Source organism: Raphanus sativus, chromosome 3 (assembly GCF_000801105.2).
Source record: "Raphanus sativus cultivar WK10039 chromosome 3, ASM80110v3, whole genome shotgun sequence".
NCBI lineage: Eukaryota > Viridiplantae > Streptophyta > Magnoliopsida > Brassicales > Brassicaceae > Raphanus > Raphanus sativus.
Window position 1 is genome coordinate 26,852,943 of NC_079513.1, and position 22,740 is coordinate 26,875,682.

The 22,740-nt window shown below is 39.6% G+C and overlaps 3 protein-coding genes across 7 annotated transcripts; 2 read left to right on the plus strand and 1 right to left on the minus strand.

The window, feature by feature from the left end:
• Positions 1 to 1,440: 1,440 nt before the first annotated feature.
• Positions 1,441 to 10,657, plus strand: LOC108847091 (uncharacterized). Its single transcript, XM_018620262.2, has 17 exons — positions 1,441 to 1,558; positions 1,677 to 1,719; positions 1,812 to 4,134; positions 4,303 to 4,722; positions 4,865 to 5,026; positions 5,242 to 5,561; positions 5,666 to 6,072; positions 6,207 to 6,259; positions 6,337 to 6,438; positions 6,544 to 8,225; positions 8,322 to 8,430; positions 8,667 to 8,847; positions 8,978 to 9,045; positions 9,141 to 9,259; positions 9,347 to 10,126; positions 10,224 to 10,306; positions 10,389 to 10,657. Exons 3-16 carry the CDS (start codon positions 1,824 to 1,826, stop codon positions 10,245 to 10,247), a joined length of 6,738 nt encoding a protein of 2,245 aa, XP_018475764.2. The 5' UTR covers positions 1,441 to 1,558; positions 1,677 to 1,719; positions 1,812 to 1,823; the 3' UTR covers positions 10,248 to 10,306; positions 10,389 to 10,657.
• A 531-nt stretch (positions 10,658 to 11,188) lies between these two features.
• On the minus strand, positions 11,189 to 14,968 carry LOC108847597 (topless-related protein 1). Of its 5 annotated transcripts, none has more exons than XM_018620873.2 (14): positions 14,805 to 14,968; positions 14,265 to 14,322; positions 14,110 to 14,193; positions 13,849 to 14,028; positions 13,549 to 13,732; positions 13,325 to 13,471; positions 13,050 to 13,160; positions 12,763 to 12,942; positions 12,539 to 12,667; positions 12,366 to 12,461; positions 12,087 to 12,275; positions 11,832 to 11,995; positions 11,605 to 11,766; positions 11,189 to 11,500 (listed from the first exon to the last, which is right to left on the minus strand). In XM_018620873.2, exons 1-13 carry the CDS (start codon positions 14,827 to 14,829, stop codon positions 11,622 to 11,624), a joined length of 1,692 nt encoding a protein of 563 aa, XP_018476375.2. In that variant the 5' UTR covers positions 14,830 to 14,968; the 3' UTR covers positions 11,189 to 11,500; positions 11,605 to 11,621. The 5 variants fall into 5 exon arrangements, with proteins under 5 accessions (XP_018476375.2, XP_018476377.2, XP_056861459.1 ...); XM_018620875.2 differs by lacking the exon at positions 14,265 to 14,322 and adding an exon at positions 14,323 to 14,424 and having other exon boundaries at positions 14,805 to 14,965; XM_057005479.1 differs by having other exon boundaries at positions 14,265 to 14,424; positions 14,805 to 14,965.
• A 146-nt stretch (positions 14,969 to 15,114) lies between these two features.
• Positions 15,115 to 21,661, plus strand: LOC108847595 (disease resistance-like protein DSC2). Its single transcript, XM_057005475.1, has 4 exons — positions 15,115 to 16,133; positions 16,226 to 17,336; positions 17,424 to 17,699; positions 17,792 to 21,661. The coding sequence occupies exons 1-4, from the start codon at positions 15,493 to 15,495 to the stop codon at positions 20,105 to 20,107; spliced, it is 4,344 nt and encodes a 1,447-aa protein (XP_056861455.1). The 5' UTR covers positions 15,115 to 15,492; the 3' UTR covers positions 20,108 to 21,661.
• The last annotated feature ends 1,079 nt before the right edge of the window (positions 21,662 to 22,740 follow it).

Below are 22,740 nucleotides of genomic sequence, written 5' to 3' on the forward strand. Positions count from 1 at the left end.
ACGAGGGGAAAAAAGGGAGTAACAGAAAGCTAAGAATCTAACCGACTACTAGGAGTGAAATGTTTAAACCCTACTCACAGGATTATGAGGCATGTTCACTAAAAAGAGTTTAATTAGGCCTAAGGCCATCTTTTATCCCACAAACCCATTAAAGGTTTTCTTCAATTTTTTTTCTCTTTTTTTTTTACTTTTTGTCTTGAAAAAAACAATTAAAACGCACCAATCGCAGATCGTCACATATCCATTTAACTGGGTTTGAAACAGTGTATACATATTAATTCACACGATTCAAGATCATCTTTGTTATTTTATAGGTGTGTAATAAGAGTTTTGGAGGCCTACAACAATATTTAATAATATAAATTCCTTTTACATTTAATTAAAGACAATATAGAAACAAAAAGTGAAGTTAGAGAATTAAAAATTTGCTCTACCATTTACATTCAATGAGTAATCATTTATTAAAAAAAATTGTCAAAACAAAATAAAAATTCAATATTATTTTGTTTCTAAAATTTAATAAAATAAATAGTTTTATAAATAAAAGGATATAAAAATAGAAACAATTGATAAAACCCCTATATATACAAACTATTATTTTTTGGTTGAAAATTTTGATAAATTAAAATGTTAAATTACGTTCTACCAAAAATATTAAACAAGTTCATCTACTTATTTTATAACGAATAATCTATTTTTAATTAAACTTCTAAATTTGGGGATGCGATTTTTTTTTTTTTTGTAAAGATAGTTATATTTTTTATGAATGCAGTTTCTACTTTTATGAGATATTGTACCATTCTAAAAATGCAAAATCCAAACACTACTCAAACAGTTACGTATGGTAGAATCTATTTATGGAATTTTTGTCTTAGGTTTACACAATGTAGAAAGTATCTTTTACAAATGGTACATCCTGCGTCAAAATAAAAATATCATGTAACCTATTTTTTATAGTTTGGTATTTTTTGGGATTTGAACCCAAAAAATGGTACTTCCGCATGTAAAAACATTATTTGAAAGGATTTAAAATGGTATTAATCTAATCAATTAATTTTACTATGTGTTGATTTTTTTCTTTTTTTTTTCTAAAGTTATTGTTTACTAATTTAACTTGTTAATAAAATATTATACTACTCTTTAATAAAATATTTACGTCTTTCATTATAAATATTCTAATATTTTATGACATTTTAAAATATATAGAGAATAATCATCTGTTTAATTTAGGTTCATATAAACAAAATATTTGAAATGTTATAAAAAACAAAATATTTGAAATTGGCCCAAATGGCCCAAATGAGAATAACAAAACAAACACAAACCTTTATGTTTGTTAGGTAACGTCGATTGACATTCTCCATTTGCTGGGAAAGTGGACCTATTTTGCAGCCCAAATATCAAAGCAAAATATTAATTATTACTAATAAAGAGCGGTGTGAATAATTTTACGGGAATCATCATCACACGCTCTCATTTCTCTCCCAATCAACTTCACTCGCCAAACCTCTTTTCTTCGCCGGAACCCTAAGTCCGCTCCACCAGTTCGAATTTTCCGGTAAGTTTGAACTTCTCTACGACCGTATCAGTTTTAATTTTGTTTAGGTCTCTGTGACGCAACGGATAAGAGAGGGAAGAATAGTATTGACGCGTTTTTTGCTAATTTTTGGGTTCAGCAGTAGATGAACGTGCGATTAGGGAAGATCTGAATGGAGGGAGGTAGCGTTTCACTCCACTCCACTCCACTTGAGTTCATTCATCCATCTCTTTCGGAATTTTGATTTTTTTTTTTACATGTCTTTTGGCTTCAGGAATAACACCCCATGGATTTTGATGATGAGGATGACTTTCAGAACCAGAACCTCCGTTTAGCTGGTGAAGAAGCTAACGATAAGTTTCCTCCTGTGTTTGATTTCGACGACGGCACGCATCTGAGGTTTGATAGTTTAGTTGAGACTGAAGGGTTTCTTGGTATTGAGGGTAACGAAGATAGTAGCTGGATTGAGGATTTCTCTCGTGGAAGTAGTGGTGGTGTTGTGTTTAGCTCATCTGCTAAGGAGTGTTTTAATGTTTGGTCTGAGGCTACTTCGTCCGAATCTGTTGAAATGCTTTTGAATTCAGTTGGACAGGACCAAGTAGTTGTAAAAGAGAAATCTTGTGCTTCGGATGAGCTAGGCTGCACAATGGAAGAGCCTGGTCATGAGAATATTATATCCAAGGAGGAAACAGCAAACGCACAACCTGAACCATATGTGGCTGATACTCCGGGAGACTCCTCTGTGTTAAAGACCGATGCTGGACAGGAACAGGTCCTGGTGAAAGATGACTCACTAACCGTTGTGGAGAAGTCCTCCATGGAGGAAGATAATGCTAGTTTGGCGTCGAATACAGCGGCTGTAGAGGATACTGCTTGTCATGATAAGATAGGGACTGAGACAGTGGATAGTCTTCTTGACCAGACCGTTGCGGAAGAGTTGTCCTTAGTGGTGAAAGATGACTCACCAACCGTTGTGGAGGAGTCCTCCATGGAGGAAGATAATGCTATTTTGGCATCAAATACAGCGGCTGTAGAGGATGTGGAGGATACTGCTTGTCATGATACGATAGGGACTGAAACAGTGGATAGTCTTCTTGACCAGACCGTTGCGGAAGAGTTGTCCATAGTGGTGAAAGATGACTCACTAACCGTTGTGGAGAAGTCCTCCATGAAGGAAGATAATGCCATTTTGGCATCGAATACAGTGGCTGTAGAGGGTGTGGTGGATACTGCTTGTCATGATAAGATAGGGACTGAGACAGTGGATAGTCTTCTTGACCAGACCGTTGCGGAAGAGTTGTCCTTAGTGGTGAAAGATGACTCACCAACCGTTGTGGAGGAGTCCCCCATGGAGGAAGATAATGCCATTTTAGCATCGAATACAGCGGCTGTAGAGAATGTGGTGGATACTGCTTGTCATGATAAGATAGGGACTGAGATAATGGATAGTCTTCTTGACCAGACCGTTGCGGAAGAGTTGTCCTTAGTGGAGAAAGATGACTCACCAACCGTTGTGGAGGGGTCCCCCATGGAGGAAGATAATGCCATTTTGGCATCGAATACAGCGGCTGTAGAGAATGTGGAGGATACTGCTTGTCATGATAAGATAGGGACTGAGACAGTGGATAGTCTTCTTGACCAGAACGTTGCGGAAGAGTTGTCCATAGTGGAAAAGAATGCTGATGTAGCTTCAAATTCTGCGATTGTAGAGGATGTGAGCTCTACTGAGCATGATAAGATAGGAACTGGGACGACTGATAGTCTTCTTACCGTTGCGGAAGAGTCATCTATGGAGGCAAATATTACTGTTTTAGCTTCAGTTACCATGACTAGAGAGGCTGTGGATGCTGGTGGTCATGGTACGATAAGAACTGAGACGACTGATAGGCCTCTTGACCAAACAGAAGACGAAGCGAACACAGAATCAAGGATGGAAATTTATTGTAGGGACGATACTGTACAGACTGGGGCTCCTGCTAGTGGTGAGTTGGATAATCAGACCACTTTTCTTCCAGAGGTTTCCAATGATGAAAATGATATCAGTGACCACACTGCTAAGTCTGATTTGAAGGATATAGAGCTCTCTGATGTCACGGTACTAGAAAGAGGGGACCAAGCTCTCTCTGCTCTCGAGGTAGGTGGACCAGACGTTTCAGAGACCCAATGCGAAGATCTTCCTGTCAGCAGTGCGCATACTAGCGCAACTGTTGAGGCATCTTTGGAACTCGCTGGGGTATTAACGAATCTAACAAGCAGTGAACATAAATATACTTTCCAGACTAAGACAGATACAGAGATACTTCGAGTTGAGCCTTCAGAAGGTGTTAACGTTTCACAAATGGACTCAATGGTTGAATCCACAGAAGGTGATGTGTCTAAGAAGAGTGAAAATAAGGAAGGTAGTGCTTGTATATCTAATCTCAAACAAAGAATGGAATTGGCTGTCAGTGCCAAAGATGGAGATCAGGACGCCAAGAGCTCTGAAGTCTTATCTGAAAGTGTTGTGTCCGAGTCCATTGGTTATGTTTCAAGAGACTCTGCATCCAAGCTGGTGGAATCAAAATCTCAGTCTGACACCATTCCAGTAGACAAGTCAGGTAATGTTACTGTCTAATTCTTTTGATATATACTCTACTTTCATACCCTTGGTTCTGCATTTTTTTTTGGGTTTAGCGTACTGCCGGTAGTTGCATTCAAAATTGATATATCGTACTTACTTATTTATAATCCTCTACATGTGTATGTGTATACATTTTATTTCTCAGGGACTACGATTGATGGTAAAGAATGTGAAGCATTTCCTCTCAATCCTGAAGAATCGCAACATCTAAGCCAAGATAGAGCATCTGCTGTCAGTCTTACATCTTCAATAGATTTGCATATGGTGAATACATCATCTCAAGCTAATGAGCAAGTCAGTTTCTCTGTAACCGAGAAGGTTTCATCTGGCGAACCTGAAAATTGTCAAACTGTTCCACCTGTTGAAGCAAGTAGTTCAGATATTGCACAACGACCTAGGAAGCATAATGAAGATACTCAGCAAGGTACACAATTTGTCGATGGCTGTCCTGTCATTGAAGGATCAAAGGATGCAGTCGATACTGATGCCGCTGGACAAGTTTTGCCTCAGCAGTGCGAGGAAACAATTTTAGAAGAAAATCTAACAGAAGTTGTAAACGTCCCTGGTAAATGTTTTTTTGGCCGTAGTATTTGCACGTGCTCTTTTCTTTGTATACTGTCGTTCCTTAAAGACCTTACCATATTTGTTTACCTTTGGGTGGTTTACATGTTGTTGTAATTTTTTTTTTACTTTTTCGTTATCCTCAGAGATTCGGTCAGGTCTGGACAAAGATGCCACAAATGAAAACCTTAAAGCTAGTTCCTTGGCTAATCTTCGGAGTGAAGCTGTGTCAGATTACCAGGAAGAGGATAAGACTGCTGCATCCGATGGGATTATGACATCTGCGACTCCGGTTTCATACCCCACAGGTTAGTTTGTATGATCATGTAGCATCAAGAAACTTTCTTTCTAGCAGTTTCTTCTGATTCTTTTTTAGATTGGTTTATTAAAAAGATACATATTAGCTGTGTTAATAGTTTTGAATTTCCACGATAGAATCAACAACCTGTGTAAACTTTAATATCTGTCGGTTAAAGAAACTTATGACTAAGTCTTACCGGTCTTGATCTTGCGGATATTGCAGGTGTTGTAATCGGAATAGGAGAGTCATGTGCTTCTACAAGTGCTAAGCCTTTTGTAAAGTCCCACATTACTGGAACTGAAGACGCTGTTACAAATATAGGGACTCCTGTTATTTCTTCCCCAGCCCTTAAGACGACCGAACTTCAACTTAAGAAGACAGAGACAGACATTGTAAAAAAGCCAGAGGATCGGAATACTTCGAGTTTGATGTCTACCGAATCCCCGTTCTTGGATAGAAACGCCACCTTCAGCAGTGGGCTGAACTTGACTTCCGATCCAAGGAAAGCAGTGGAAATTTCCGAAGCTACCCTTGTCTCTCCGGTATGTCCGATTTATATCTTAACATAGATTCATCAGTAGACAAAGCGAATACTGTTACATTATGTTGTTATCATCCTTACGTAGATATGCTTTTGTTTATTTAGATTGTGGTGGGATCTCCGTCAAAATCTAGCTTAGAGAAAACACCTGCAAAGTCTTCCAAAACAAAATCTGAGCATAAACCCAGGCGAACACCTAAATCTGCAGGAAAAGAGACTTCTAGAAAAGGAAATAGTGTAAAGGGGGCTGCACCTTTTCAACATTTTCAAAGTGCAGGCAAAGCAAATGCTGTTATTCAGGGTTCTGCTTCTTCTATTCAAATCACACACTCTACTAAGAAGCAGCAAAGTCTTCAGACCCCTGTTCTTAATTCGTTTGGTACCCTTCCAGCCCCCACGGCTAGTCTACCTGATCTGAATTCTTCTTCTCTCTCAAACGTTTTGCGTCGACCTTTCACTGACTTGCAACAAGTGCAACTACGTGCACAGATTTTTGTTTATGGGGGTCTGATGTAAGTTCTATATTACTCTGTACATGCTCTTAAGTTTTGTTGAGTCAGTGAGACTCAGTAGCGATCTCATTCAGAGTTCTTGCACATCTTAGTGGCATACAGAAGTATTAAATTTTTATGTTTACCCGTTACAGCCAAGGGACAGCACCTGATGAAGCTTATATGATATCTGCATTTGGTGGTGCAGGTAAGATTGTTATTTCTTGTAACTTACTGCATTATCCCTGTTGAGACAAATCATGTGTTCACTCTGCACTTCTGTAGATGGTGGGAAAGGCATTTGGGAGAAAGCATGGCGTGCTTGTGCTGTAAGGGCTGAGAGAATGCGTGTTGCAAGTCCTGAAACTCCAGCACAATCACGTGCAGGTTTCTAGTTTGATTCTGCTTTTCAAGCTCTTATGGTCTAATTGTATTATTTCTCAGCTATGCTGTTTGCATTTCTTAGCTAAATATCAGAAACTGCATTTTCAGGGAAGACAGAGACCCCGTCTGTGGGTCACACCAGTAGCAAAGAGAGTACAGCGACAAAACCCATAATTCCACTCTCATCACCTTTATGGAGTTTTTCAACTCCCCTGGAAACGTTACAATCAAGAAGCATTCAGAGAGGTTCAGTTGCTGCGCCACTGCCTTCTTCATCGCATGCTCACCAAGCTGCACCAACTGCGAATATTGGACATATTCCCGGTTGGATGTCGCCTCTCCCTTACCCCAACCCTTGGCTTGCTTCTCCTCAGACCAGTGGGTTCGATGTTGGTTCTCGTTTCCCCGGTTTCCCGATCACCGAAACTGTAAAATTGACACCCACAAAAGAATCGTCCTTGCTTTACTCTGGCGGTAAGCATGTTCTGAGTGGAACTTCTGGCAATGTTTTCAAAGGGAGACAAACACTTGAGCCAGCCAGTACAGTTGTACCACCTGGTCAACATTCCACTGGGACGAAATCAAGGAAACGGAAGAAAATGCCAGTCTCTGTGGAGTCTGATCCAAGCATTTTGAACTCGCTGCAGCCAACAGAAGTAGTTATCTCACCTTTTGTTTCTATATCAACACCTGTACCTATTACAGCTGCTCCGGGTAGTCTGGCTTCTAATGCAGGCACCTTGCCAAGTGTTGATTCCGTCTCTGCTGTCCCTATGAACCTGGTATCTACCTTCCCCGGGAAGAAAATGAAATCATCTTTGCAATCCCCAATTTTTGGTGGTAACCTTGTCTCTGAAGTTAAGCAGAGATCTGTGTTACCGGCAGATACCATTGATAAGCTTAATGAGGCTAAAATGCATTCAGAGAATGCTTCTGCTCTTGCTACTGCAGCCGTTAGTCACAGCGAATACGTATGGAAGCAGATAGAGCAACAAAGGCATGCTGGCCTCGAGCCAGAAACTCAAGGTAGATTAGCTTCCGCTGCTGTTGCCATAGCTGCTGCTGCTGCAGTGGCAAAGGCTGCAGCTGCTGCCGCTAATGTTGCAGCTAATGCGGCATTTCAGGCAAAATTAATGGCTGAAGAAGCATCCCTTCCAAGTGTTTCTTATCAGGGTAATGAACTCCCTAAGTCAAATGATGTAATACCTCACGGCCAGGGTGAAGGGGCAGTGGTGAGCTCCAGTTCATTCCTTAGTGCTGCGAAAGAGGTGGCTAAGAAGAGGGTTGAGGCTGCCACAGCGGCCACCAAACGAGCTGAAAATATAGATTCCATTGTCAAGGCAGCAGAACTAGCATCAGAGGCGGTTGCACAAGTTGGAATACTTGTTTCAATGGGTCATCCTCCGTCGCTTAATACGCTGGTGGAAATGGGTCCAAGTAATTACTGGAAGCAGGCTCGAGAATCTGTGGAAGTGCAGCCCTGTAAAGTGAGTCTACTAGAAAAGGAAACTGTGACTACTAGTGATAGAGCTTTTGCTAGTCCCAGCACTGCGCATACTGAGTTGGATGGCTCTGTGAGAACGGCAGATGGTCTATCCGGTCTAGTTTCTGCCACTGGAAAGAAAACAAATGGACAGAAGGGTTATAAAAGTGCAGACTTGGCTAAACACGCTGCTGTAGTTTTCGAGCCAGAAGTTGGGTCAAAATCTTTGATTGACACCCAGACTGAAAGCGAGCAGATTATGAAAACAACAAAGGACGAATGCATCAAGGAAGGTTCTCATGTAGAGGTTTGTGCTATGTTTGCATATATACACTTTGTATAGCTAACTGCTCGCTGCTGGTTGTGTTTCTTTTTGTAATGAAAATAAAATTGCCCTATGTAGGTTTTCAAGGAAGGACCCGAATTAAGAACTGCATGGTACTCTGCCAATGTATTGAGCGTAGAGGATGGGAAAGCTTACGTGCTGTTCAGTGACCTTTCTGTAGAACAAGGTATATTAGTTTGACATATAATTTTTTTTATGTTGTACTTGCAGTGATCTGTATTTGGTAGTTCAATGGCTTGGCAAGTCAGTGACCAATTTAATCGTTCTCTCTCGTTTTACTTTACATATTGCTCCAAGTATATGATGGATATGTAATCGTATATAATCAGTCACTTTCCATTATAATATGTTATGCATGTGCAGTACTCTGTTAGTTGATCCGATTATTTTATCTCTTATCAGGAACAGATAAGCTGAAGGAGTGGGTAGCCCTCGAAGGTGGAGGTGATGAGGCCCCGAAAATAAGAACTGCTCGTTCTATTACTGCCCTGCCATATGAAGGAACCAGGAAGAGGCGTAGAGCTGCCATTGGGGATCCTGTCTGGAAAATTGGGGATAGGGTAGACTCGTGGGTTCATGACTGGTAACTAACTAGCTTATCTTTTGCCTGCGAGCCCTAATAACAATGAGCCCACAACGCAAGATTGTATCGTTTTCAGTTTTCCGTTTTGTGAAAACCAATTTATTCTTATCTGTGTTTTGTTCTCCTTTAGTTGGATGGAGGGTGTTATCACGGAGAAGAACAAGAAAGATGAAAATACAGTGACTGTACATTTTCCAGGTTCGCGAAGACGTGTGATGAAGATATCTCATTTTCATGATCAACACTGCTTGTCTGTACCAGTGTTCCCAGAACTTTCTTTTTCTTTTTGGCAGCACAAGGAGAGACTCTGACTATCAAAGCTTGGAATCTGCGTCCTTCTCTTGTATGGAAAGATGGAAGGTGGATTGAATGTTCTACTACTTCAGGAGAAAACATCAACTCATTACATGAGGTACTATACTATGACCCTTCTGTGGAGCTAGAAGCCTCGTTTTGGATGCTTTGCTATTTTGAAAGACTCGGATAATTTGAATTGCAGGGTGATACTCCCAAGGAGAAGCGTCCTAGACTAGGAGCTCCAGCTCCTGTGTCTGAAGGAAAAGACACGAAAATAGAAACTGTCGTTGATCCGGATTTAGGTAAACCGCCTCAGAGTGGTGTTCTTGACCTCGGTGTTTCAGAGACTACATTTAAAATCGGGACGACGAGTACTAGAGAAGAGGGCAATCCTGGTCCACTCCGAATGAAGAGAACAGGTTTGCAAACGCAGGGAGCAAAAGTGGTTTATGGTGTCCCTAAACCTGGAAAGACAAGGAAGTTCATGGACGTGAGCAAACATTACGTTTCAGAGGCGAGCAACAAAACTCGGAAACAGAAGGAACCGGCTATGCCTGTGAAACCAATCGTGCCCCAAAATCCAGGACCAGGGAGCTGGAGATTGCCTTCTAAAGCCATTTCCAGAGAGAAACAGACAACAACATCAAAGCCCAAGAGTTTCAAACCTGGACCCAAGACCAAAGAGAAACCGGTTGCTGGAGATAGGATAATTCCTCGCAAGGACTCGCGTAACACAACAGCCTCAAATATGGAATCTGATGATGCCGTTGGTCAGAGTGGAGAGAACAAAGGTTCTACATCTGGAACAGTTTCTAGTGTTCCATCCAAGGGAACAGAGGAAGAGCAAAATAGGAAAGTGGCTCCTACTGCAGGGAGGTTAGCCAAGATTGAAGAGGATAAGGCGTTGGCTGATAATTCTTCAAAAGCATCAGATGGAATGGAACCACGTAGATCTGTCCGCAGGATTCAGCCAACTTCTAGAGTAAGTGTATACATGATATTACATTAATTTCTCTATAGCAATCGCTTAATATAATCCTGATTCACTTTTTGAATTTATCTGCGTTGCTGCTCTCCAGCTACTTGAAGGTCTGCAATCATAGATTCCTTCCATTTCACAGAGCAGAAGTCACCAAAGTCGAAGCAAAAAGTAACCGTAGAGGTGATGTTATATAGTGTCACAGTAGTAAAATGACTTGGAGGCAACCATATTGAGCTAAGACTATTTATTTTGTTTTCGGCAGGCAAAGTAGGTGATGGAAGGAGCAATAGGCTAAGTGCATATAAAAACCTAAGAAGAAGAAAGAAGGCAGTCTTTGCTGCTGTTTGGTTGAAGCTCCGTTGTTGGTTGGGGGGAGAGATGATATGTTATTGTAGGTGTGTTTTGATGTTTATTTAGTCGGATGTTCTCTCTCTCTCACACTCAATTCGTCTCAGAAGTATATTCGTGACATTGTTGTAGGAACAAAACAACAGTTTTATTATTGCCAAGCATCATCATCATCTTCCCTGACTCCATTTCCTCCTCATATAAGTATAGTATGATGAAAATACATTTATTCAAGATTATGATCGCACAGCGGAATTTATTACACAGTTGTGATATTTGATTAGTTTTATTGTAATACAATGAAGCTATTACAAAAATGAATCATCCATCATCATCAACCAGTTGAAGCTTTCTCGTTCTTCATGATTCATATGGAAGGATTTGACTTTGTCTTCCTCTACGATCTCTCTGAGAAAATCGTCGTCTTCAATCTTTTCAGTTTGCCACTGTGACGGGTCTTCTACAAATTCTTCGCTGAAAATCATACTTAGACCAACTCTTTACACGTCGTCCTCCTGTATTTGTCTTCTTCAAATGTTCCATCTTTGCAAATTTCATAGTTATTGAATATTTTTTGTGCAACTGGCTCTAAATGTATATAGCTTCACTAAGTAGGCCTGAAGGAATCAAGAGACTAGTTATGCAGTGTTATTGTTAACAAAAGTAAGATGCAATCATATTCATATGGTAAACATGAAGGAATCAACATATCTGTGCTAAGAAGGCAGAAGAAATCAGTTTTGCGATGCTTTTAGGGATTTTACATGTGTTTGGTTTTCAATTATATACCCTTAAGGTTTGAGATCTTTTGAGTTAAATCAAAAAGACAAAATGCCTATACAAAGCAAAAAAACTATACAGAGAAACTTTAAAAGTTGTCAGGTGGAGGAGCCTGGAGGCGAGGTTCCCCATTTTCCTTCTGATTCTGATGGTTCAACCACATAGACATGGCCATTACTGAGCCCTACTGCAAACTGGTTACTCTCCGATGGATTAGCTGCGATCACTAGCGGATAGACTCTTGAGCTGCAAAGACCACACACATTTCATCAATACATAACGTCAGAAGCTAATAGTATTTGGGTTAGATCGAAAGGACAAAACGAGTATACAAAGCAAAGAGACTATACAGAAAGTTTAAAAGTTTTCAGGTGGAGCCTGTAGGCAAGGTTCCCCATCTTCCTTCTGATTCCGATGGTTCAACCACATAGACATGGCCATTACTGAGCCCTACGGCAAACTGGTTAGCCTCCGATGGATGAGCTGCGATCACTAGCGGATACACACTTTTGCTGCAAAGACCACACACATTTCAGGAGCTAATAATATTTGATACTTGAGGCATAACAATAGTTACCTTGGGTTGGAAGGCAAGTAAGCTGTTGGTTTAATCCGACATAGCAGACTGAGATTTGACGCAGTGAAGACACAGACAGTACCATCTTTCAAGCTCGCGAAGATTGACTGGCTATCACCTGAATATGCACCTGATGTGATTCCACCACCAGTCTTGTCAACCCACTGTTTCATTGACACAGTAATGATAAAATTAATACCGACGAGTTTGCTTGCTGCAAATACACACATTATTAAATCTGTTATCGCTAATTACCCAGCCGAACCAATCCAGTTTTTCAGCATGGTAAATGGCTATTTGCTTTTCATTGATCACCAACATATGAATCCCATTTTGATGGAACTGCACGCGTGTATCTGAAACAGCCGGCATTAATCTTCCCCTTGGTTTATCCATATACGTACTACTTCGCTTCTCCCATCCAGCCATGCTCCAAATGCACAACTACAGACCCCAAATATGTAAGCACGTTAATAGTGGTTCAACTAACTTCTACATTGAGTAGCCAAACTCAACAACATAAATTATTGTTACCTGTGTATCAACACAAGAAGAAACTAGAATGTCCAGAGCCACTGAGAAAGCAAGCCCTGTTATTCTGTTCCGATGACCTTTCAATGTGGCTTTCACCTAGCAAGAGCGTCATTATACATTCAGGACTTTTGCTACCCAAAAATTAACCATCATAACTTCATTCCAGGCAATACCTCGCTAGTCACAAGATTGTAGATTTGGATAGATGAATCCTCCAAGGCAATGCCAATAATATTATTGTCTGATGGATGTAACTCAAGGAATGTTGCTGCAGGAGGTGGGGGAATGTAGGTCGTCACAGACTACACGTTAGATAATAAAGCATATCAGAGCATGAAACTTTTTCAAATCTTTCTTTAATGGAAATTTTACAAGGAAGATACGGTTAATTAGTCACCTTGAAGGTCACCATGTTGAACAAAGAGATTTTCCCCCCTGAAGCTGACACAATATAGGAGTCACTCTTGGAGAGGACAAGACATGGAATAGCCACTTCCGGGTATGCATCACTTAACTCATTAATCATCGTAATCCCATTTTTAGGTGTCCATAATACTGGTTGTGCTTTAGCCGTTGCCTATAAGCAAATAAATATAAAGTCCCATAAGCAAGAAACAACAAACAATGCAACTCACACCTAACAATGTACAAGGAAACTACTAAAACAAGGAGGCAAAAGGATACCTTTCCATCCAAACTATCATCGCTATTCTCCCATTTCCACAACTTGTGCTCTCCATTAGAAGCCAAGGCCAGTACTTGAGATCCACAATTTGTGTAAATTAATCTAGAAACCTGAAACTTCCACCCAAAGAAAACATTAGTCATCGCTGATCATCCGCAGGCAATAACATAACAAATAACAGCTTCAGTCACTACAAGATATAACTTCTTCATTTGTAAATGTTAACTTTGGGAGATAAACATGATAGAGGCATATGCTTTAACTATAATAGTACCTTGACCTTCGTGTCAGTCACATTGTCGGGGAGCCTCAAGGAGTAGCACTGAGATGGCTTTGTAATCTCTGTAACTTTAGATCCCCCACCTACAAATTTATAGATTCTTTTGGACTTCCAAGTAGGCAGAGTTCGCAGTTCATTGTTCTTGAATAACAAAACCTGTTTAGTCATACACGCACACTACAAGGATACACATCCAAAGTAAAGACTTTTTAATTCACCTCCGTAGCTGCAAAAGGGGTAGATTGATCAGCCAAGCACCCTCGGTTGATTAGAGTACGCAACATTGAAGACTTGAGACGAGGAAAATCGAGTTTGTCGCGGAAGAGTGGATTAGCCTCTATCAAGTTCTTCAAGTCACGAAACAGAGCACCCCTTGCCGACGTGGAGAGATGTGCATTGGTTCTGAAAAGTTGAGGTAACAGTATTAGCAAAGGATTAAATAAATAAAAAGTATTGAGACACATAACCACCACTTAGCTTTATCTAAACTACTCAAAGATATGAAGCTTTATACTTACTTATCTAACGCTTCGAGATCCTTTTGCTTTCGGATTTCAGAGAAGATTTGCTTGGACTGTTGGTTATCCTCAATCTTGGAGAATCCAGAAAGATACTTCTCCATCTCGTCCCACTCGCCTTGAGTCACCAGCTCTTCAAAGTAACGCATGTTGAAGTAACAACCAGACTCCGATTCCAATCTATCATTAATTTCAACATTTATCAGTTTCTTAATCGCCAATTTACAAAAAAAAAAAGATTTGGGCGGAAAAGGAAGGGACCTGTGAACAGTTTCCTTGTATTTCTCTTCACCGAGATATTGAAGAATCAAGAACATGAGTTCCTTCTCGAGAGTAGCCATTGCTCTGCGAACGAGATCAACACGCATTACATTAAAGGATCATTCGCTAGCTAATTGAGTCGGAGAAGAACCTACGAAAACAAGATACTCCAGCAAAAATGGAATAGAGCGAAGAAGATAGTCGGCGATGTACCTGCAGAGATTAGATCGATGATTAGGTTTCGCCGATCGACGAATCTGGGAATGCCACCAAGAGCAGAGAGCGATTAGAGCAGAGAGAGTTCGCTTTTATTTTCTTTTTTAGATGCCAGTGCGCGCGGCATAGTTGGGAAACAAAATTATATGCAGGATACGATAAGTTAGGCTGCTTATAGTGGTAGAGCGACGTTATAAGATAACTAGCTTATCGATGAGGAATCAATTTTTTTTAAGAAAACAATAGTAGTATCTTATCAGTAAGTATAGTGCGCGCGGCATAGTTGGGAAACAAAATTATATGCAGGATACGATAAGTTAGGCTGCTTATAGTGGTAGAGCGACGTTATAAGATAACTAGCTTATCGATGAGGAATCAATTTTTTTTAAGAAAACAATAGTAGTATCTTATCAGTAAGTATAGACTTTACGAACAGTGCTCAGTAAATTAAAAATTAAGGATTCGCAATTAGGTCATACCCGTTGAAGTTAGGGGTAGTAACATCGACGATAAGCTCAGCCCTCAGGATTCTCGTCTATCTTGACGAGGCGGCAACGAAGACAAGCCCTGAGCTCGTGGCCGAAACTCGTCGGAATATGCGCAGCCACTTGTCCCATTCTCATTCGTATCTTGATTCCGTTATGGATTTTTCATTTCCGAATAAAAAATAAATACCTCCAAAGTTGGGCCTGGATATAGTGGAGCAGGCCCATTATAGTGCTAAAAGGGAAGAAGAAGTTAGTTTGTATGATTTTAGGTATTTATTCGGATTTGCCCAAATGTTTGTGTGTTGGTTTTCTAAAACGTGTTCTAAATCTGTGATTCGACGAGGCAGAGTCTAGAGAGAATGGTAATCGAGTAGGGTCCTCTGACGATTTGAAGGGCGGTTGGAGATTACGATCCGACTAGAACTGCTTCAGGTTTCATGGAGGTGCAAGAATGTTGTAAACTTTCCTGTAGATATATTCGAGAGCTTTTGGTTTTTTCATAATCTGGTGGTGGAAATAAGAACCACTATATTTGAGGAATAGTTATGTTGACACAATCCTGGACTGCACCACACGTCGTTGGAAACTGCTTTTTTTGTTTTTGACGCAGTCCCGGATTGCATCAGTAGCCTGCTTTTTTTTTTTTTTTTAATATATACAATCAGTTTTAGCTCCCACTATGGCAGAGAATACAAATAATTTATGTGAAAAACTGCATTTCTTGACTATTTCTCTCTACATAAAATGTCAACGCTTAGCTGTATTCACGCGTCTTTTGCTCTTTTCCGATGCTATATCTTCTTCCTATCTGAAAAGCTTTGTGATCATCATTTTCGTGTTGTTGTTATTCATGGCTTCTTCTTCATCTCTGTCTCGCGGTTGGTTGTATCACGTCTTCCTGAGCTTCCGTGGAGAAGATGTGCGCAAAGGCTTCCTTAGTCATGTTCGGAAAGAGCTCAAACGCAAGGGAATCATAGTTTTTGTTGATGAAAAGATCGAGCGAGGAGAATCTGTCGGTCCAGTGCTTGTAGCAGCCATCAGAGAATCAAGGGTCGCCGTTGTGTTGCTCTCCCGTAACTACGCTAATTCAAGCTGGTGTCTGGATGAGCTGGTGGAAATCATGAAGTGCAGAAAAGAGCATCAACAAACAGTGCTGACCATTTTTTATGAAGTGGATCCATCTGACGTTAGGAAGCAGACCGGAGATTTCGGAAAGGCCTTTGATGAAAGCTGTGTGGGAAAAACAGAAGAGGTGAAGCAGGCATGGAGGCAGGCTTTGAATAATGTCGCTGGTATTGCTGGTTACCACTCGAGCAACTGGTTTGTTAACCTTTTTTTTGCTTCCACTTGGATATTATGTTTTTAGTACATCAAGATGACTGTTTTTAATGAATAGCCTCTGTTTTTGTTAGTGACAATGAAGCTGATTTGATCGACAAAGTTGCATCAAATGTCACGGCTGTGTTGGGTTTCACATCATCAAAAGACTTTGATGACATTATTGGCATGGGAGGTCGTATCGTGGAGATAAAATCGAAGTTGAGCCTACAACCAGAAGACGCTAGTAAGGTGATTGTGCTTGTGGGTCCTCCCGGTATCGGTAAGACGACCACTGCCAGAGCTTTATACAGCCAACTCTCTCCTGGTTTTCCATTCAGCACTTTTTTGGAGAATATCCGAGGAAGTTATGATAAGCCTTTTGGTGACAACTATCGGTTGAAGTTGCATTTGCATCAAAATTTGTTGTCTCAACTACTCCACCAAAGAGATATTGAGGTTCGTCACCTCGGAATGGCTCAAGAAATGCTGAGTGACAAAAAGGTGTTGGTTGTTCTTGATGAGGTGGATAGCTGGTGGCAACTCGAGGCAACAGCAAAGCAGCGTGGATGGGTTGGTCCCGGAAGTATTATTATCATTACAACCGAAGATAGAAAACTTCTCCAGACACTCGGACTCGGGAACAATCATATCTACGAGATGAAATTTCCAACTACAATTGAGTCTCTTGAGATTTTCTGCCAATACGCTTTCGGTGAAAAGTCTCCAGACAAAGGTTTTGAAAGGCTTGCTTGGGAAGTAACTGGACTTGCTGGTGATCTTCCTCTAGGCCTGAGTGTCATGGGATCGTATCTACGAGGAATGTCTATGGACTACTGGATAAACGCACTGCCAAGGCTCAGGTCTAGCCTTGAAAGTGAAATTGAATCAACTCTAAGATTCAGCTATGACGTCTTGAGTGATAAAGATAAAAATCTTTTCCTGCATATTGCATGTTTCTTTTCTCGTTGCAAGGTTGATACTGTTAAGAGGTGTCTTGAAAAAAGTGGTTTGGAAGTGAACCATGGGCTTCAAGTCTTAGCAGATAAATCCCTTATATCTATAGAAGAAGGATGCATAAAGATGCATAGTTTACTGGCAACAATGGGTAGAGAAATTGTTAAGAAAGAGTCTCCGGAGGAGGCTGGAAATCGGAAGTTCTTGATGGATCCCAAGGATATATCTGATGTACTTGAAGATAATACTGTAAGTCTTTTTTTTTTTTTTTTAACATCAGCAGTCTTTGGTTTGTAAGATGAGATTTATTAGTTTGTTTTGAATAATCTCTTCTAGGGTACTGGGAAAGTTCTAGGCATAGCGTTGTTTACGAACGAGAAAATCCAAATAAGTAAAAGCGCTTTCGAAGGGATGAATAATCTCCAGTTTCTAGATGTCAGCTCATGGGGCTTATGCATACCCGACGGCCTCAACAGTCTTCCCGACAAACTCAGATTTCTACATTGGAACGGCTGTCCATTGAGATTGTGGCCTTCCAAGTTCTCTGGCAAGTTACTTGTCGAACTAATCATGCAACACAGCAGTTTTGAGAAGCTCTGGGATGGAATCAAAGTAAAAAAAATATTCAGCATTTTTCTGTATTGTATTGCGCGATTAGTCATTTCTCTAGAACTCATATTTTTCTTTGTTTTTTTTCTGTATAGCCCCTCCAATGCCTGAAACTGTTGAATTTGAGTTTCTCTAAGTATCTTAAAGAGATTCCAGATCTCTCAAAAGCAACGAGCCTCGAGGAATTGCATCTCAGTGACTGCAAAAGTTTGTTAGAGCTCACAAGCTCTATTGGCAATGCCACTAAGCTCACAGTCTGCAAACTTAATGGTTGCTCGCTTTTGAAGGAGCTCCCTTCTTCTATCAGATGGTTAGTCAATCTCGAGGAATTAGACATCTCTGACTGCCAGAATTTAAAAAAGTTCAGTGGTTGCTCGAGTTTGATAAAACTAGATATGAGCTTTACTGAGATAGAGGAAATGCCATCATCAATCAGCACTTGGTCTCGTCTATATCAATTGAATCTTGCAGGGTGTTCAAACATCACAGATTTCCCAAATGTTCCTGACAGCATTGTAGAGTTGAATTTGTGCGGTACAGGGATAGAGGAGGTTCCTCGATGGATTGGGAAGCTATTTTGTCTGCGTAAACTAATGATGTATCAATGCAAGATGCTGAAAACTATATCTCCAAACATATCTAAGTTGGAGAATCTTGAGTTTCTTGCTCTGAGTAGCTGTGATTTTGGTGAAAATGATGCCTTATTTGAAGCAAAAATCGAGTGGGGCTTTGACGCAAAATGCCGCTGGAGTTTCCGATCAGACCTCAATGTTCACTACATTTTGCCGATATGTATACCCGATAAAGCTCGTACATCTCCAATATCATTACGCCTCCGCAGTAGTTGTCACAAGACTATTTCAGATTGCATCGGACATCTCTCCGGACTAACTAAGCTCGACATCACAGAATGTAGCAAGCTCGTATCACTTCCACAGCTTCCAGGTTCCCTTGTATCTATAAATGGAGAAGGTTGTGAATCCTTGAAAAGAATAGGCTCTTCTTTTCAAAATCCAAATGTTTGCCTAAACTTTGCTAACTGTTTCAACCTGAATCAGAAAGCTAGAAAGCTCCTCCAGACATCAGCCTGCAAATATGTGATCTTACCAGGTGAAGAAGTGCCTGCACACTTCACTCACCGAGCTAGTTCTGGTTTCCTAACGATCAATTTGACTCCAAGACCTCTTCCTTCACCCTTCAGATTCAAAGCTTGCATCCTGCTGTCAGACAATACTAATCTCGAGGATCATAATGATGATGATCTCTCTGTCAGCTGTAGATCAATCCTGTTGGGTGTGTCTTGTCGGCTCAGCTGTAAACATAATGGTCTCTCTGTCCGCTATAGATCAATCCAGCTCCATCATATGCCAGATCTCTACGGAGATGAAGAGCATCTGTATATATTTGAGGATTCTTTCTCTCAAAACCAGGATTATCCTGAAGCCGAAGAAACCACTTTGAGCGAGCTTACTTTTGTGTTCAGAGTCCATGATAAAACCTGGAAGATCAAAGGCTGTGGTGTACGACTTTTGGAGGAGGTCCCTCAATGTATTCTTGACAGAAATGAAGATGATGATGATGATAATGATGGTGACGATGATGAAACTGATGATGACGATGGCGAAGACTGTCTCAACCTGAATCAAAAAGCAAAAAAGCTGATACCGACATTCAATTGCGAATATACGCTCGTTCCAGGTAAAGAAGTGCCTGCAGACTTCACTCACCAAGCTACTTCAGATTCATTAACGATCAATGTGACTCCAAGGTCTCTTCCTTCACTCATCAGATTCAAAGCTTGCATATTGCTGTCAAGAGACTATTATGAAGATAATGAAGAGGGTGCGCCTCGGCGCTCCAGGGATCTCTTTGATCTCAGAGATGAAGAGGAGGATAATAGTCTATTTATTCACTTGCATTATAAGGGGGTACAGAATGGCCTCACTGTCTCAATGGGATCAAACCATCATGATATGCCTTATCTACACGGATTGGAAGACCGTCTGTATAAATATGAAGATTATTTCTGGCTAGACCATGATTTCCCTGGATCCGAAGACACCACTATCAGCAATCTTGTGTTTCAGTTCGAAGTCTCTTATGAAAAATGGAATGTGAAAGGCTGCGGTGTACAACTTTTGAGGGAGGAAGAAAGTGCAGATGACGATGATGGTGGTGCTGACAATGATGACTTTGAGTATGATACAGAGGATGAAGATGATGAATTTGGTGATGGTGACAATGATGACTTTGAGGATGACATAGAGGATGAAGAGAATGAAGATGATGAAGTTGGTGATGATGATAATGAAGAAGATAATGTAGATAACATTCAAAAAGGAGAAGAAGCTGGACGTGAAGAGGATGCAGAGACGAGGAGCAGGAAACGAATGAGGTTTAGCCTTTGGTAGGTATTAGATTTGAGATCTTTCGAGTTCAATCAAAAATACAAAACCACTGTACAACAACGCAAGGCTATAACAAAACTGTAGAGTCAACTAGAGCTCAACCGTCATAGGAAACAACTCTTTTTTGTTTCACATTCCGGATGAGCCAACTCGTAAGTGGGTAGTTCAAAGAGGAATATGGCATGTTGATGATTGTTTAATGTTTGTATCTACATGGGATCCTAAGGGAATTATTACCGTCCCCAAGATATCTACAATCCCGGTCTGGCTTACTTTGAAAGGTATTCCCCACCAGCTTTATTCAAAGAAAGGTATAAGCTGGATAGCTTCAGGTATAGGGGCACCGATGCTCACTAGCAAGCCTTGGTTGGACCCTATTCTGATGGGTGAGGTAAAAATAATGGTTGAGGTAAGCTGGACAGGCCATTTCCTCAAAGTGTTGCACTTGAAGATGAAAGTGGATCAATATCAATGGTTTCTGTTATCTACTCATGGCTACCTTCGGTGTGCCCTAAGTGTGGACAGCTTGGTCACAAAGCAACTAGATGCCTTGGTCTTCCTCCGATCCCAAGCAGTAAGGTTTCTTAATTCTCTGCAGTAAAAGTAATCTCGGGTACACATGATGAGCTGTTGTCTACTATCAGTACTGACTTTGTACCTGAAAAAACTAATGCTACTTTTCAGTCTCCCAAAGCTATTGAAACAGTCCCTTTAGGATCCAAGGAAAGTCCTGAAATTACATCCTTTGATTCTCAAGGGTGCATTCTTCTTGATCATGAAAATAATGATCTAACTACAAATGACAATTCTGAAGTTGGAGAGCGAAGAAGTGAACTCACCACTGTCTCCTCTGTCTCAGTTGTGGCTGTGAACACTCCAAAAAACTCCTCCACTGAAGATGTTCCTGTGGCTGGTGCGTCAATGGAGACTGCTCTTGTTACTGCTCTTGACACTGATGTCTCTGATGGAAAAAATATCCCAACATCTACTGTAATGGCTGCCTCTTCTAGTGAAGAAATCTCTGAACAGGTTGGTGTCTCAAAACCTGTTGAGTTCTCAATGCATTCTCCGCCACAAATTTCAGATGCTCCTCTAGAGCAAGTTGATAATGTGGTTGACAATACTTTCACCTCTCCGACTTCTGTACCTTTTGTTCATCACAACTTATTTGGTGTACTGGATAATGACGAAGCCAGTGAACCACAAGCTGTTTCACCAGCTATGGAACTTGTCTTCATGAACTCTCCATTACCGTCCTCAGCTTCTGCCCCTCACGATACTGCCCCTGGACTATCTCGAGACTTAGTAGAAGACTCGACACAAAGGTCACGTGGTGGTAGGCCATTAAAGCCTTCTCAAAGACTGAAAGACATGGAATGATTCACAGTCCCAGTCAAAGGAAGAAGGGGTAGAGGTAAAGCTCCTTAACACTAGCTTCACAGCAATATATGTTGTTAAGTGTCGAAATTGCTGGGTTGCTTCCTTGTTTCTCAAGACTTAAAGTCTTATGTTTGAATGGTTTTATTTTGAAAAGGTCCTATGACCTTATATCTGTAACTTTTCTAGCATTTTAATTGAAAGCCTATCGTCAAAAAAAAAAAAAAAACTAGAGCTTCAACCGACCGTGCGGACCTAAATTTTTATATTTTGTTTGTTCTATTCAATTACTTATTTCAAACTCATATGTATTGTTGCTTCTTGCTATATATATATATATATATATATATATCTATTTATATATATATATATAAGATTTGTTGGATTTGTGCTTAATTAGTTGACAAACTAATATATGCAAAGTTCAAAAAAATTGAAAATTATTTTATATTTTCTTATCTATTATTAAAACTAATCAATAGTACGAAAATATTATTTAGTAAATTTTTATTTGAATTTTATGAAAGTTTTAAAATATTCATGTACACTAATCTTTGAGCATTCAAATTAGATAAATGATGAAATAAACGATTGAATATTATATTAAATTTTTATTTTTGTTTTTAATATGTAGATTTGAAGGTATATTATTAGAACATAAGTTCTTATGTAATATAATTCAAACACATATAAATTTAAATTGGGATTTACATAATATAGAAATCTTCTTATCTATTAAAACAATATATATATATATATATATATATATGTATCTTATAAATGGTTCAGTATAGTATGTAAATATCAAATGGATCATTACTAGTTAGTATTTCATATTGTTTTCAAAAAGTATATGAACTGATTTTCTTGGGAATAAAACATATGTATGTTTCTAAATCTAACAAAGACTTTTATATTTTTTTTTCTTTTTTTATTGTCGATTACTTTTTTATACCTATGTTACAAATGTACAACTTTGATGTAATCATAAACGTTTTAAGGATATGATTTATATTTTAATGCTATATATAATGTAATTCTATAATTTTATAGATTAAATTTTTATTTGTTATAAATTGTTACTAAACAATAATATAACTTCTAATTCGGAAAAATAAATTTATAATTTGAAATAATCAAATAGATAACACCCTGAAAAATATATTTTTAATTTTAAAATTTTGCATGCAAAATATTTTTTAAATTTATTTATTTATTTCTTTTGTCACCAGCATAATTTTTTTAATATATATTACTTA